Source organism: Alternaria arborescens (assembly GCF_004154835.1).
Source record: "Alternaria arborescens strain FERA 675 chromosome Unknown contig_1, whole genome shotgun sequence".
Lineage (NCBI taxonomy): Eukaryota > Fungi > Ascomycota > Dothideomycetes > Pleosporales > Pleosporaceae > Alternaria > Alternaria arborescens.
The window spans coordinates 1,648,495-1,663,287 of NW_021167856.1; the positions used below are offsets into that span (position 1 = coordinate 1,648,495).

At 49.3% G+C, this 14,793-nt stretch overlaps 7 protein-coding genes across 7 annotated transcripts; 3 read left to right on the forward strand and 4 right to left on the reverse strand.

The window, feature by feature from the left end:
• Positions 1-110: 110 nt before the first annotated feature.
• Positions 111-1,169, reverse strand: AA0111_g626 (hypothetical protein; the record flags this gene model as incomplete). Its single annotated transcript, XM_028652462.1, has 1 exon — positions 111-1,169. One exon carries the CDS (start codon positions 1,167-1,169, stop codon positions 111-113), a length of 1,059 nt encoding a protein of 352 aa, XP_028511828.1.
• A 608-nt stretch (positions 1,170-1,777) lies between these two features.
• AA0111_g627 (hypothetical protein) lies at positions 1,778-2,729 on the reverse strand (the record flags this gene model as incomplete). Its single annotated transcript, XM_028652473.1, has 2 exons — positions 1,778-2,148; positions 2,201-2,729. 2 exons carry the CDS (start codon positions 2,727-2,729, stop codon positions 1,778-1,780), a joined length of 900 nt encoding a protein of 299 aa, XP_028511827.1.
• A 377-nt stretch (positions 2,730-3,106) lies between these two features.
• On the reverse strand, positions 3,107-3,746 carry AA0111_g628 (hypothetical protein; the record flags this gene model as incomplete). Its single annotated transcript, XM_028652484.1, has 2 exons — positions 3,107-3,619; positions 3,684-3,746. The coding sequence occupies 2 exons, from the start codon at positions 3,744-3,746 to the stop codon at positions 3,107-3,109; spliced, it is 576 nt and encodes a 191-aa protein (XP_028511834.1).
• A 1,233-nt stretch (positions 3,747-4,979) lies between these two features.
• AA0111_g629 (hypothetical protein) lies at positions 4,980-6,426 on the forward strand (the record flags this gene model as incomplete). Its single annotated transcript, XM_028652495.1, has 3 exons — positions 4,980-5,148; positions 5,192-5,402; positions 5,778-6,426. 3 exons carry the CDS (start codon positions 4,980-4,982, stop codon positions 6,424-6,426), a joined length of 1,029 nt encoding a protein of 342 aa, XP_028511833.1.
• A 665-nt stretch (positions 6,427-7,091) lies between these two features.
• AA0111_g630 (hypothetical protein) lies at positions 7,092-8,024 on the reverse strand (the record flags this gene model as incomplete). The annotated part of the gene is made up of 2 exons (XM_028652507.1): positions 7,092-7,678; positions 7,730-8,024. The coding sequence occupies 2 exons, from the start codon at positions 8,022-8,024 to the stop codon at positions 7,092-7,094; spliced, it is 882 nt and encodes a 293-aa protein (XP_028512228.1).
• Positions 8,025-8,880: 856 nt separating this feature from the next.
• Positions 8,881-9,773, forward strand: AA0111_g631 (hypothetical protein; the record flags this gene model as incomplete). The annotated part of the gene is made up of 2 exons (XM_028652518.1): positions 8,881-9,257; positions 9,617-9,773. 2 exons carry the CDS (start codon positions 8,881-8,883, stop codon positions 9,771-9,773), a joined length of 534 nt encoding a protein of 177 aa, XP_028512229.1.
• Positions 9,774-12,575: 2,802 nt separating this feature from the next.
• Positions 12,576-14,777, forward strand: AA0111_g632 (hypothetical protein; the record flags this gene model as incomplete). Its single annotated transcript, XM_028652529.1, has 3 exons — positions 12,576-13,439; positions 13,495-13,753; positions 13,807-14,777. The coding sequence occupies 3 exons, from the start codon at positions 12,576-12,578 to the stop codon at positions 14,775-14,777; spliced, it is 2,094 nt and encodes a 697-aa protein (XP_028512226.1).
• Between the last annotated feature and the right edge of the window lie 16 nt (positions 14,778-14,793).

Genomic DNA, 14,793 nt, shown 5'->3' on the forward strand with positions numbered 1-14,793 from the left:
TCCCTGGAGTCCATCGGATGATAGGATCATTGCTCGAAAGCAGGATTGGACAAGGTTGAGTACCAGTCAATTGTACAAGTTTGGGTGCTTTGGCATCGCTGGGATTGGCGCTACAGCAAGGCGCCACCTCGTGTATGATACCAGCCTCGCACATCGTCAATACCCTGCAGTCCAACGAGCATCATATTAGCAAACACATCCAAGTCATCCGGCTGCGCAATCCTCAAGACTTCCGTGAAGTCTAGCTCTTTGACAAGAAAGTGATTCTTGTCGTTCCAAGCCATGGCAAAGTCGAAGGGGTTAGTTGCCCTCCACAAGTGTGCCGAAAGTGTGACGAGATTCCTTAGAGAGTGGTCGCGGGAGCAAGTCTTGAACTGACCGCTGAATAAAGTCCACATAATTGCTATATGGTAGGCACACAGAACAGTCCGTCGGGCTGATTCGCGGAAAATATACGATTTCCACGCCGTTCGAGCAACTGTGCTAGGATATAGTGGAATGGTCTCCGGTATCTCACTCTCCTCAGCCGCAATAGGTAGCAGAGCGGCGCCCATGTCCTCGAGATAAGGCAGTAAGGTATCAGCTAGTGCCCAGAGCCGTATCCCTCCACTAGAGAGAAGCATGGCCTGATACAACATAAGCGCTTGTGTATGAGCAAGAATCTCAATTGGTGTACTTGGCGTGGCACTGGTAACAAGCTCTTGGGCGCGGCTAGTAATGTACCGTGCAACATGCTCAGAGTTGACGTCGTTCATAGTGGTGTAGAGGGCACATGCAGCATGCGCGTCTTGTAATGATCTCGGCATGTACTCTTCATAAAGCATCGGGTGCGACCATGGTGTACAGGCTTGCTCTACCATCATCTTCGGCGCGAGTTTGATATGCTCGAATGAGTACTCCACTCTGGACTTTGCGTAAGGTGAAAGATGCGCTGATGTGAAGGGCTTTCTGACTGGCGCAGAGACGGCTTGCAGGGCTGTGGGATTCAACTGGTTGGACTGGAAGGCCAGCATTTCCGAAAGCGCGTCCAACGAGTTTGCGCCAGTGCAGAAGTCAAAGTCCAGGATATCCGCCGTGGGGTTTGTTGGCATGGCAGGCATGTCGAAGTCGAATTCAACATCATCGTTGACTAGATCTGTAATATCTGCCGGTGTTTGTGGAAATCCCATATCAGTAGACAATTCGGCTGCGTTAGTTTGCGGAATTGCGGCTTGCGCACCAGGCCTTGGTGGATAAATGCAAGATAAGTGCTGTCTAGTACATCGTGCACAATGAGGCTGTTCCAAACCGCACTTGCGTTTCGCTTTAGCGCACTCTGAGCAAGACTTTTGCCTGCCTTGGGAGTTTGTGGTTCGCGTTCGATCTGCTGGCATGTTCGACGCGTCGGGTGTGGAAGGAGGTGAGGCATGCCGCGCCGCCGCTGCTGCCCGTCTTCCTTGTTAGTCAGCACCAGTGGGACGCCTCATCCGAGCTAGAACGACTCCTGAATTTCTTACGACTACGCTCCATAACAACCAAGATTTGTCGATTCGTCGATTTCCATGATTTAATTAATCTAGCGTACCTAATGCATCACTAAAATGCGTGGCATGTCTGCTCGATTTGATTACAAGTTCCAACTGCGCTCCGCTCGCGCAAGCGGTTATGCGGACTTCCGATTCACAGACCACAGAATTCGACGCAACTACCAAGCCATCTCCTCAGGAATGTGAGGGTTCAGAGTGGTAGAGATCCTCAACGCGCAGCCTTTTCCGTCTAGTCTGGCATGCCTTGCGGCCTATTCACTCTTCAACTTGCGAACTGTTGAATCCCCTCTCCCATGTCCTCGGTACCAACTCTTCACCCGGTACACCACATAGGCTGCTGCACACATCGTCCAAAACACGGCGTCAGAAGCAGCTTGCTTGGCTTCTTCCGCGGATGTCTTGGGTGAGTCGCTCCTCGAACGTACTATCACACGCTGTGATCGACCTCTCGACCTTTTCCAGGCTACTGCAAGACTAGCCATGAAGACTGTTGATCCAAACCATACTCGCCCAAACACTATCGGAGCTCCATATCCGCCCATCATAGCGCTGGTGCAAGTCGCAAAGATCGAACCGGCGACGACGTTGCCAATACCCGCTTGGATGATCGCTGCTGTACTGCCTACGGAATATCAGTGTCTTTTCTTTACGACCAACGTCTCGCTGTGACCTACCAGCGACGATTCCAGCTGGTCCAAATCCCGTAGCCGAGAGCGCTGTAGCTGTGGCGATGAGCGCGACGAGAGGCACCACTATCAGCGCGGTCTCCCATGGGTGTAGCTTGATCCATTCGCCGATTGCCTTTGCCGTACCGATGAAGCCAAGTTTCTTGACCTTCTTGACAGCTTCGGTCACAGCATCTTTGGCTTGTGTGGTCAGGGAAGTGGCCTTATCGGCGACGTGTTTCCAGATGACTTTGATGTCATCATTTGCTCTCATGGGGCTGTGACGCTCCCTAGGCAGTGTATGTCCCGTGGTGCCGTCTTCTCCATTATCGCCCGCAGGCATCTCAGGCTCGGCATTGCTACTGGATCTGTCTTCAGAACTGTCGCTTGTGTAGTCAGTAGGGTCATGTTCTATCTCCTCGTCGTTTGCCTTGCTCTCTGTTTCTGTTTGTTGCGGCGCGGTCGGCTCCCTTGCCGTAGTAGTGCGAGCCGCACGTAGCATTCCAAGCCATTTCGGTGTCAAGATGAAATGTGCCATATCGTTTGACTAATGGTTGGCAGCGGTTTTGGGGAAGAATCTTTGCTTTGATCTCGAGATTGACGCGTTGCGAAGGTCCAATCACGACCTTGACGACAATGCGGGGCTACAGGTTTGTCCAATTGGCTGTGGCTTGATTCACGCTCACCATGAAGCACACCGCACCTTCCCCGCTTGGTGAAGAAAAGAATACAATGGAGCATTCTCAATACAGCAGATTTCCTTGCGGCTTGCAAACTACAAAATCTCGGTTGATGGCGCGAACAAAAGTTGGAGGTCACATAAGGACAGCGACATATGCAAGATACTATAAGAACTTCAATAAACCCCTTGGATGTTGATTGCCATATGTTCACATTACGTATAGACGGGACCTTCTATTGACAAAAAGGTAGATAGCCTGATTCATCTGCCATGAGCTCGTTGACTTCGTTATCGACGAAAGCGCGATGCACCTCCTTGGCCTCCTCTAGCTCGCACAACAATCTATTCCGTTCCCAAATAGTCCATGCGGCGAGGTCGCGACATGCCTTCGTGGCTTTCTCGGCGGTCTCCTTCGCCATCTCCAGTTCGAGTTTCAGCCTCACGTTTTCCTTGACCATACTTTCATAGTCCTCTTTTGTGATGAGATTGTGGGAAGGTGAGGGTGGAATAGGATCTTGACGGAGCATAGGCGATGAGGTACAGTGATTTTGGAAAGGCGTGAAATGGTAAGAGCTGGGGGAAGCTTCGTCGGCTTTGCCAGGAGGACGTTTCTGGTACTCTGAGAGGTATACACATTCGCCGTAATGGGTGGTGATCAATGGATAGGACGGACGAAGTTCGAGCGTTATCTCATTCCTCGGCAATCCACTGCTCGTGTTGTTCAATGTGGGATCTGGAATGCGTTGCTATGATATTTGGTTAGTGTTGATCATTTCTCTTAACCACTAATGATGATAGTGAAGGACTTACATTGGCAGAGATACTCCTCTGGGTATCGCCCATTGCGCCAGACGGATCGCGATTCAGCTCCATTGTCATATCCTAAAAGTCCCCAGATACGAGTGTATATGATAGCGACTACTCGAGATATGGCGGCGTGAAGACGAAGAACCATTGGGCACGAACACTCACGTGCACCCAGGTGTCCACCTACGTTAGCGCCTTGTCGCGCGTCCCCGTGTATTTCCAAGCTCCGCAATCCCTCACTGCTTGTTTTCCCGTTGTTCATGTTTACACAATATAAACATGCCTGTAGAAGGCTAGCTTGCCGTACAAGTCACCGGATGTGTACCGCATAGTCGACTGGGACCAAGGTGGTTTCCAAACTTAACTTTCCAAGATCGAGAATCTTCACGCCATTATCTCCATCTGACGTATCGTGATTATGGTTGTCTTCTTCACAAATGCAAGGTAATTCCGTTGATTATCTGCGTTAGCCTCACAGGTTAGGATGATTCAGTTCATGTCATGTATATAAGTGTACGTGTTGCCCAAGATGATGCGCGACGGGATCGAAGAGATCTATGCTGTGCATGCAGTTCAACACTAGTATCGGCAAGGTGCTCGCGCTATTTTCATGTGATTCATGATTGAAGGAAAGACGAGAGCAGCTGCCTATGTCAGTGTCGATTGAGACAAGATTAGAACAGTATCATTGCTTATTCGTTTGTGTCAACGTCTCAGAAGGGAGGTGAGCATGACGGAAGAGAGAGAATCTGAATGAGGAACCACATCTACATAACGAAGATCGCCGATTACTAATGTAAGACATGCAGAAATCGATGAAACATCGTCCTGTTTCTGACCACGCGCCTGCCGTAGTAATGGCCAGGCAGATATACGGCGTTCAACTGTCAGCAATCTTGCGGCAGGCTCGTTCGTTTTCGAGGATGAGATCTACCGATAAACGATGATATCGACTCTGAGGAATGAAGACAAATTCAGAACAGATGCATCTAGTCATGGTATCTTGGCGTGAACTGGACACAGCATGTCGCCTCTTTCCTTCACCGCTCATACCGGTTTGTTCAACCTGGTCTTCCTTCACCCGAGGAGTTCACCGCGCCTTCCTACACTGACGTGGCAATTACCTAGTATGACAGCTCATATTGGAATATCACGTGGCTTTGACTCAGAGACACACCTACCCGATCGGGTGTGTACAAGTCAACAAAGCAATAGGCCTCAGCGCGTTGTTGTCAACACTGAACACGTACACCCACAACAACCCACGCACACGCGCATTGCCAATCCCATAAAGTCAACATGGCGCACTTGTACGTCATGAAACCACTGTATGGCCCGGATTCGCCTACGCTCGCGGTAAACCCTGAAGCTCCTGTGTCCGAGGAAGGTGAGATACGAGAGCAGAGTGAGACCGCATCCTCCGAAAATTACATACACGATACGCGCCGGCAGCTGATACAGTCTTACCGTAAGTACTTCCTATCACTGCCATAGACTTAAGTGACACCCAGAAGAACCCAATGAAGTCGATCATCAAGTCGACCAGTGTCGAGAACCGACTGGCGCCAACAAGCAGCCGATAGGCATCAAGAGCGAACCACCAGCTACTCAATGTGATCTGCCTGTAGGCGAATTCTCGTCCCTCCTACGTATCGAGACTCCTGCGCCTCTTCCGCCGCTGGTGGGAAACAATGCACATGAGTTGAGGTATCCGGTCGAGCGGTATTTTCCTCCAGCCGGGATATACTATGATCAGCTCGCTCTACCCACTGTCTTTGGCACCCGCTTCTTCAGGCAGGAGTGTTGTAAAGTCTGTTGGAAAGCGCATTCCATCCGCGCGGGCGGTTCAGCAACCTCTTGCGGAAAGAAATGCCAGGTCTGTGGAACAGGCCGCCACAAGCATGAGGTAAGATTCGCCAAATATGTTCAGTAGGATGCTAATTAACCTTGTTAACAGAGCTGTCCACTATTATACTGCACCGCTCAATGGTACCGAGAACACAGCATTCCACACCACCCAAAGACCCTTCAAGACAGACAGATACGTCCTGAAGATTGAGAGCTGGCCATATTGTGTGACATTGGTGTCCTGGATAGAACACGCGGCCCCAACGGTATCATAATCGCAAAGCCAGATCATCCAGTTGTGAAAGCCTTCTATGACGGCCGACCCAACCCACAGGCGATGACAGCCAGGATCATGGATACGGAGCGAAGACCCCGCTCAGTATTCATTACCACTGCCGAAGGATCCTTGTTCGTCCCAAATGTCCAATCTCAACAGCCGCTCCCACTGCCAAAGCGCCCATTCAGCCTACCAACGACGACCGTCAACAACAGTCTTGATCCTCGGCTCCAAGATCCTTATACTGTCACGTTTCCAGCTCAACACGAGAGTATTAAACAGGAGATCGTGATGGACCACAACGATGTAACCACAACCAGCCTACCAGATACTGAAGACAAGCTTGAAGAGCAGGGGATAGAGATTCTGAAGTTGAAAATGGAGGCTGCTATTAAAGATCGTGAGGTTCGGAAGCTCAAGGCGGAGAATGATGCGCTCAAGACGGAGATCGAGAAGCTACGCATCTATCCCATCAGCACCGGGGCACCTTCGAGACTGGGAGCAAGCGGCCGCGCTCCTACCTTTAGTAACAACGCGTTAAGCGGCAGCGGACAGACTTTGTCGAGTGAGTGTACGAGTTTAAATAGATGTATTCACACACTATGTGACGATCTCCAATGAAAACCGATGATATGTATAATGAAATGTGTAACGACTTGCATTGTTGCATGGCAAGAGTGACCTCGGGAGAGTGACCTCGGGAAAGTGGAGATGGAATGACTTACCTACAATAGCGGCAAACCTTCACTTGCGATCTTCCGATAGTCGGTCTTCTTCGCGATTCTCACCCAGCCGGCTCATAGCGCATCCCACTCGCCATCGCAGCTACGCACCGAATCTCCTGATTTTGCATTCGCCCCGCATCAATCTGTAATGGTAGCGCGAAAATTACTATTATTACAGATGGTCAACGGCGCAGATGGCTTAAGAGACTAGTGAATTAGCGAGATGTTTACGCTTGCTAGGAGTATGCGCTGCGCGAACAGGAAGAACGTGAACGGCGAAAGTTTACATGCAACCAAGGAGTGAACGTCTACTGCATTTTCGGTCTGCATGTTGACGCATTTGAAGATATCCCAGGCAAAAGAGACAAATATGCCTTGTGGCTAAGAATTAAACTTGTGATCTGTATACAAATCAGGTTGGAGAGAAGGTAACGGTGATATTGACACATGCGTCATAAAGCAAACAGCTCTACCGGAAACTGCTCAGTGATATTCACTGTAACCAAGTACCCATCTTGTACTACCCTCGGGCTATTCAAATTGGGCTGCCATGCCGCTCCTCTACTGGTACAGGACCAAGATGTTTTCTCCAAGGTTGAGCTCTAATTCAAAGGCCGATGTTTCGTTCCCGGCTGATCCCTTGACCGACAACTCTTGGACAATAGGATCTTCGATACGTTCGAGAAACAGGTTCACATCTCCTTGGAGGTCTTCGAGCGTAGGCGTGGTACGACGATTGATCGCAGTCTTACCGGCTGATAATCCTCCTTGTGGAAACAAAGCGAAACGTGCGGTGAGTCCGTCAATGTACTTGTACATTTCTGCTGAAGAGTCGAAAGCCTTGTTGATCCAGCCAATCTTCTCCGCATCCACCGCGTTGATGTCGTTGGCGCTAAGGATGTATTCCATGGCCAGTCCACGGCCGATCAACCCCGGAAGGAACTGAGATCCGCCGCCCCCAGGAATGGTACCACTGCCAACTTCTGGCTGTCCAAATAGAACGTCGTTCTTGACCGCGAATCTCATGTCAAGCGAAACCAGAAGCTCGTTTCCAGCACCTCGCGCTCTACCTTCCACTGCGCCAATCGTGACCTGGGGAAGCTGCGAGATGTTATATATGAGCCTGCTGAAAGCGGGAACGACTTCAGCTACGATAGTCATTAGCCATAAGTATACTAACATATGGAATCGTTACGTACGAAGGTTGGGCACTGTCAAGTCGAGATGACCCACGAAGTATCGAGGAACATCACTCTTGAAGATGACAACCTTGGTTTCGTTGTCTTTCTGGAGCCTTCCGACAAGATCGGTCATTCCATCCTGCGTGTCTTGGTCCCAGAGGTTGCGAAGCGACTTTGAGTTATGAAGAGTGACTTCGAGTATGCTGTTGTTCAGCGATGTCTTCAACCCAGCGTATTCCGGTAGATCCAGCGCGCGAGCTGCTGAGAAGATGCCGAATGCCGTGAGGCAGATGGACTGCCACGAAAAGTTCATCTTAGAGGTTGTATAGTAGGCGATATCTGCGGTGAGGCGAGTGATTGTAAATTGTTGATGTGCCACTATTTCATGTGTTCAGCATAGATATCATTATGTATTGCGAGTCCAAAGCTATGACTTCGCATCATTCACCCCTTTTGTCGTAACTTTCCATCTCATTTCGTGAGTGCTGATGCTCTTTTGCCACGATTGATCAAGAACTGCCTCCAGTCCGGCCGGCGGTATTTCTCAGATCCCGATGTATCACGCATCACAATCGACTTCCAACAGAAAACGTCCGGTTACATGTCCGAATGGTACGTGCTGAATGTCATGGGCCGCGCTAGGCTCGTCGTGGCTAGCCCATCCGATTATTAATCCGTCTCAAACCCGCCGCCCGGAGTCTTCATCAACCCCGATTGTTTACTGAACAAATTTCGGATGTTTACAGGCCTGGGATAAGGCATCTTGGCTTTTACAGCCCCGCCTTTCTACTTAACTTTCCAATGATTCGGTGGTTATCCCAGTCAGTTCCAACGGTCGAGAGCAGCGTTGCCGGTGCTACGACATGACGCTTATTCGATAAGCTCTACGAAGCTCACTCAAGAACATTCAATAGCCACGGATGCCGGTATAACACTAAAGCCTGTGATCTGGTGAGTAAATGTATTAGCGAGCGCATGATGAATGATCGGTTTGTCATGCGAGACTGGCAGCTCTACGCATTTTCTCCAGTACCGAGGCAGCAACGATGTGATTCACCAGTAGTAGATGTCTAAAGGAACGGTCTTAAGAGACGCTCATCTCTTAGCTTATTCGAAACATAACGAGCACTCTCATCAGCTGCGCCAATACTCTATCAAGCTACTACGAAATGGCATCTCCAAGCTCATCCAGCCCGGTGAATAGAACTGCTCTAGTTCTCATCGACGTTTACAATGAATTTCTTCACCCTGAGGGAAAGATCAACCCTTTTGTCAGCGAATCCATGGCCAAGACGAACACTTTAGACCATTTACAAGAGGTCGTCAAAGCAGCTCGCAAGGCCGGCATACCGATCTACTATTCTTTGCATCAGCAATGGAAGGAAGGTAACTACCAGGGATGGCTTCACATGAACCCAACAACATCTGGAATGAGCCAGCATAGGCTGCTCCAGGAAGGGAGTTGGGGAGCCGAGATCTATCCCGGACTAGAGCCAGACGTCCTCGGAAATAAAGACGTTGTAGTTAGTAAACACTGGAATAGCAGGTAAGTGCAATCACTTTGCGTTCCTATGATTGGATGTCAGGACGAGAAACGTTCTTCGTTGGCTCACATGATCACCATTGGACTAACGATATCGATCAGTGGATTTGCGAATACCGACCTCGACTACCATCTACACCAACGCGAAATTACCCATTTAGTAATGGCAGGAATGATTGCAAGTACATGCCTTGAATCCACCGCAAGGTATGGAAGAGAACTGTAAGTCACATTGTTTCCGCAATAGATTCGCACAATGAAGAATAGACACTGACCTTGCTGATTATAGTGGATACCATGTGACGATACTGTAAGTTGTGATAGCTCTATATGATAGTACGTGACTGATATGTTGTCATTAGGTCTGACGCCACGGCTGGTCATTCGCCTGCCCACCACGATGCAGGAAAGAACCTGATCTGGCCGCTTATCGTAGATGAAGTGAAGACAGTTAGCCAGTGGGCTGAAAGTCTTGAAGAGGATGCGAAGAAAGATAATCGAGTCAAGTCCGGCTTGTAAATTATCTTTGATGCCAGTGTAATCATGCATTAGCCACTTTGAGGCTCAATACACCTTCCATTCTGCTCCTGTTGTCCCCGTCCATACGACTCAAATCTTGACATGATGACAGTGGTCTATGTGCAGGTATTGCTCACCCAGCGTTAATTACATGAAATTTCCTACGCGGCTCCGAGTCAACATATCGCTCAATCTGATATCCTCTTTCGATATTCAGGTCCGAGGCCGCTCCGTCCCTAGGCGCTTATCTTGTTATCCATTGCGCATGGAGTTCCTCGGTATGGGAGTACACAAGAACACTTCAGTACTGGTGGATGATCATCAGGACGCACCCCAAGTACATTTTTACGCAAGTTCAAAAGCTCTGAATTGTCAGTGATGTTCTACAAGAGTTGTCAGTGACTGGTTCCACCGATTTAAGATTAGCGCAGGATGTCGCCATCTCGATCTTCCTTAGGCTCGCTCACGTTCTGATTCTAAGCTAACACGTTCTTGAATAATGTTTCTTCGTTCTCTAACATGGTTGTGACGCTGAAGCAATTAGACTCAGCCTTCGTTTTGGCACTGTTGAGTGCCGCTTATGAACAGGCGTCGCGACGTGACGTCTCCTTCACATCCTGGAACTGAAATAGCAGCATTTTGCCGCGGCAAGCAATGGGAAAAACAATAACTTTCTGGACCGCCTTGTGGCCTAGCTGCTTTCGATGCTGGATGAGCATATGAGCCACACCTTGACCATTGGGCGACCCTAACAACGCATTGAACTCGTTGGATCCTGGGTAATACGTCGTTCCTGGCCACTGTGTTAATGCGAAACCGCAGTGCGATTCCATAAAGTCCAAGGCAAAGCAAGTCCCATCATTTATCACATCATACCTAAGTACAAAACGCAAGTTGGAATCCGGCTCGGCTTTTGACAACCATTGGAGGTACGCTATATCTGACCAGTGGTTTAGAGGTGGCACACGCAATCTTTTACGCCCGTTCACGCGTTGTGCGGTAAAATTGTCGTAAGCAACTATGATCCCATCTGATATATTTATGACTTGGCATAAGAGCGCGTTGGTCGCTGGAAATAACATTCCTTCGACAACCACCGGTGTCTTGTGTGTATGGCTGACAGGTATATTCGGGCTAAGTAATCGCGTGGATTTTTTACTTACCTCAATGGTATCCAGAACGCTATCGATACCTCGTAGCTCGGACGCATCGTTGTAATTGTATGTGTCGTAACCCCATTCTTGAAGGTCTTCAACATCGGTGAAGCTGCTTTGTGCGGAGCTCGTCGATTCGGCGATCATCCACTTAAAGAGCCTGGCGCCTTTGGTGACCAGTTCTTGAAAGTCCGCTTTGTGTTGCAAATAAGCGGATTGCCTTGTCTCGTTCGAGCTCTTTGGTTCCGGTCGTAGTTCTACGGTGAGCTCATCGAATATTGCTGACACGTCGGAATTTGCATCTTGACCCGCACTCGATGATGCCGACATATGCGCTCGTCTCTCCGACATGGTCTCCGGAACAGGTTTGCGAAGCATATTGAGGGAAAGTTAATCTGGGGGTGTTGGACAGTAACAAATGATCTTGAATTGCCGGTCATGCACAAAGTATGATGGAATGTTGAGAAACAATGTGAATCAACAGATCGATCCTGAGAGACCGTTGCACAGTGTCATATTCAATGAACCAAAAGACTCTTGTTGGATGATCGCATAAGCGGGTCACATTTGCAATGTGAAGACATCTGATTCGAAGTTCAGAAGCCGTCTCGCGCTCGCGAACGAGCAATTCCGTTGACGTGGACTCAACACTACTTGGGTACCGACGACCGATGGATGGTCATCATCATCTCATCAACAACCAGCTTCTGCTTGTATCGAGGTCAGTAGCCTAATTCCGAATTGACACGCAATGCATCTGTGAAAAGGTGTACGAAACGATGGGGTTTAGACGGCTTGAGCGAGTCCTAATCTTGGGCGGCATTGGAGATGCAAGCGTGTCGGCGTTCGAGACACCGACGCTATGCTCAATCAATCGAGAACCCCGCACCATCCCTGCAAGGAGCCGCAGATGCTATAGGCCACCATCTAACTTTCTCTACTCTGTCGCGGCCGCGGTACCGCCTCAACCAATCCTACGGCGCCAGCTGCTCGCTCTTCGCCTTCTGAGTCGTCTTCAGTGGAGGCGCCGTTCACATTAGTATCACAGTTCAAGTGATATCTTGTTTACCGAACGTTCCGGAGACTGCCGGCCCCGATGGGTTCCTTTATTGCAAGCGCTCACGCTCGATGAGCTTACCATTCAGACATGCATCCAGAACCCATAAAACGACGCGAGCCACACGAGTATGTCAACTCAGTCAACTGCATTGACGTGCAGATATTGCGCCGAGACCTTCCAGCGCAATGGTCACCTTCAGCGTCATCTTCTTCGTCATACAGGCTCAAAACCTTTCAACTGTAGGCTATGCTCGAAATCCTTCTCAAGGAGGTATGTGAATCAGCCTCCTTTCAGTGTTGTAGCAAGTGACTGATGTTCCGGAGCGATACGCTCTATCGGCATCGTCTCACCCACGCTCGGGCTGAACACCCACATAGTGATGGAAAAAGAGCCTCACGAGCATGTGCTTCTTGTGTGAAAGCAAAGCAGCGCTGCTACGGTCAGAATCCCTGTGCAAGATGTCATCGGAAGCATCTATCATGCAAATTCAACAACGATCAATCCAAGAGCGCCTCTCTTGCTCCCCCAACAAGCAATACTTTCGCGACCCACACGTCGTCCGAAATCGTTCACGAGCATGGAACTGACATGACGCCGCCTGATTTCAGTTCGGATCCAGGATCCACAACTGTCTCCCTTGAGACAACGTCGCAAATTACCGATGCTGCGCTGCTACGTCGGTCCCCCATATCTATCCCCATGGGCGATACCCTATCTGAGGGAATGCACGGCACAGACTGGTCTGGTCTTTCGCATATATCTGGCTCTGGAAACAGAGCGGATTCCGAATTACCCACGGACTTTCCTTCAAACGGAATAAACTACTTCAATGAGTTGTCTACCGACTTCAACTTACCACTCGCCTGGATGATCCCAGTGAACGAAACTTCCTTTCAGATGCCATGCGCGCTCGAGTCAGGTATATCAGATTCCTACATATCCAGTTATGGCAATATGGTCGCTATAGAGCCCACTGATAACGACGAACTTCCAAGACCTGAGGTCGAATCTCGCATTACTGTTGAGGCCCACAGCAGGGTCTTGGACAAGACTGCAGGCACAGTAGATTCCCATCTGACGCACTCATGCCCGTCGTTTCCTATGCTCGAAGGGAATGCATTACAAATTGTAGGCGCTGAGATTTTCGGTCATGTAAGCGCAATACCTACAAAAGCCTACACAGATGCACGCTCCTTCTACATCTCGGAACGCGGTCATGATGACATGCTCTTTCCTCACTCTCGAATGCTCCATGCTTTTGTAGAGTTGTACTTCGAGTATTTCGATCCATACCTTCCCTTTTTGCATCCAGTCAGGGTTGAAAGAGGTGACATATGCGGAGTCCTTCTAATAGCAGTCGCCGCCATTGGAAGTCAGTACTCTGAAGTGAAAGACGCACCCACGTATACTACAGTCCTTCACTACTTGCTACGAAAAGCTATCAATGTTCATGTAAGTTTGCATGCTAGATCAAAGCGGTGAAATCTGACGCCCTTGGTTTCTCTAGGTCTTTACAAGACGAACAGAAATATCTTTCGCCCAGAGCGTGCTACTGCGGGATGTTGGACTTCTCGCCTCTGGTCGCAAATCAGACCATGCCGTGTTGCAGCGAGAGCGAAACATGATCACGAACTTGTGCCGCTCTTTATCCACTCACGCAGGTGCCCCTGACAGCGAGGACTTTGTAGTAGACCAAAATTTAGATCACAGATGGATGCCATGGTTGCAAGGCGAAGAAGTTGTTCGTCTCGTTCACTGCGTATACAGTAAGTTGAACGATGGAGATATTATTAACATAACCTTTTGACACCTCAAATAGCACTAGAATGTTTTCAGTTGATCTTATTCGACCAGCGTCCGCTCTTCAGAGTCACAGATTTCGCCCAGCGCTTGCCTTGCACTGATGTTGTCTGGAAGTGTCGCTCTGAGCGATCATGGAATGAGCAGAAGCGTTACAAGGCCTTCGACAACCAAGCATCAAGATTCGATCACTTCGCCAGCAATATCCAAATCTTAAGTCTGTACGCTGACGAGAGAGCTATTTTGGACCAGGTGCGATCTTCACAACGCTTGAGCGCCCTATTGAAGCCCGAATTGGCGACCGCACTACAAGAACAAGATGTCAACTCCAACCGAGATAGTCTGCTATCCTCTGGGGTCTCTCCAGATGACATTACATACTTGGACCAAAGGATTGAAGACGCCATCGCATCTACACATCTCTCATGCCATGCTGTCGATCATACCATGTACGATCCAGTTGTGCACGTCATTTCTATACTAAGGAACATCCCACTACGGATGATTTATGCCTCAGTAGGATGGCAAGCGAACCTCGCTGAAATGCAAAAGACAAGGGAAAGACTGAAGGAGTATTTGCGACGCAACCCCGATACAGCCAGGATATGCTTGTGGCACGCAGCTCAGATATACGCGTTTACTCGGAATGATCGTTATCCTGCATATTATGCAACCCTTTCGTTCGCTATCGCTGTCACCTACATACTTCTCTATGACCAAATACTGGGCCAAAAGGATACGTCAGGGGATCTAGTTCGTCTAGACAAGATCAAAGAAAAGATCGACATAACTGCATGGGCAAGGGACGGCGAGGGTTCGAGAGTACATATCACAGGTATCGGCATATTGGATAGCACTGAGAGCAGTCAAAGATTACTAGCTGATGCAGGGAACATCTTGCGATCTCAGAGACCTTGGCGAGGCATCTCGGAGGATCTCGTAGGCTGCTTTGCACAGATGAGTCAAGGAAGGATGCCAAGGGGTATGTGAGGTATCCGTCATGACG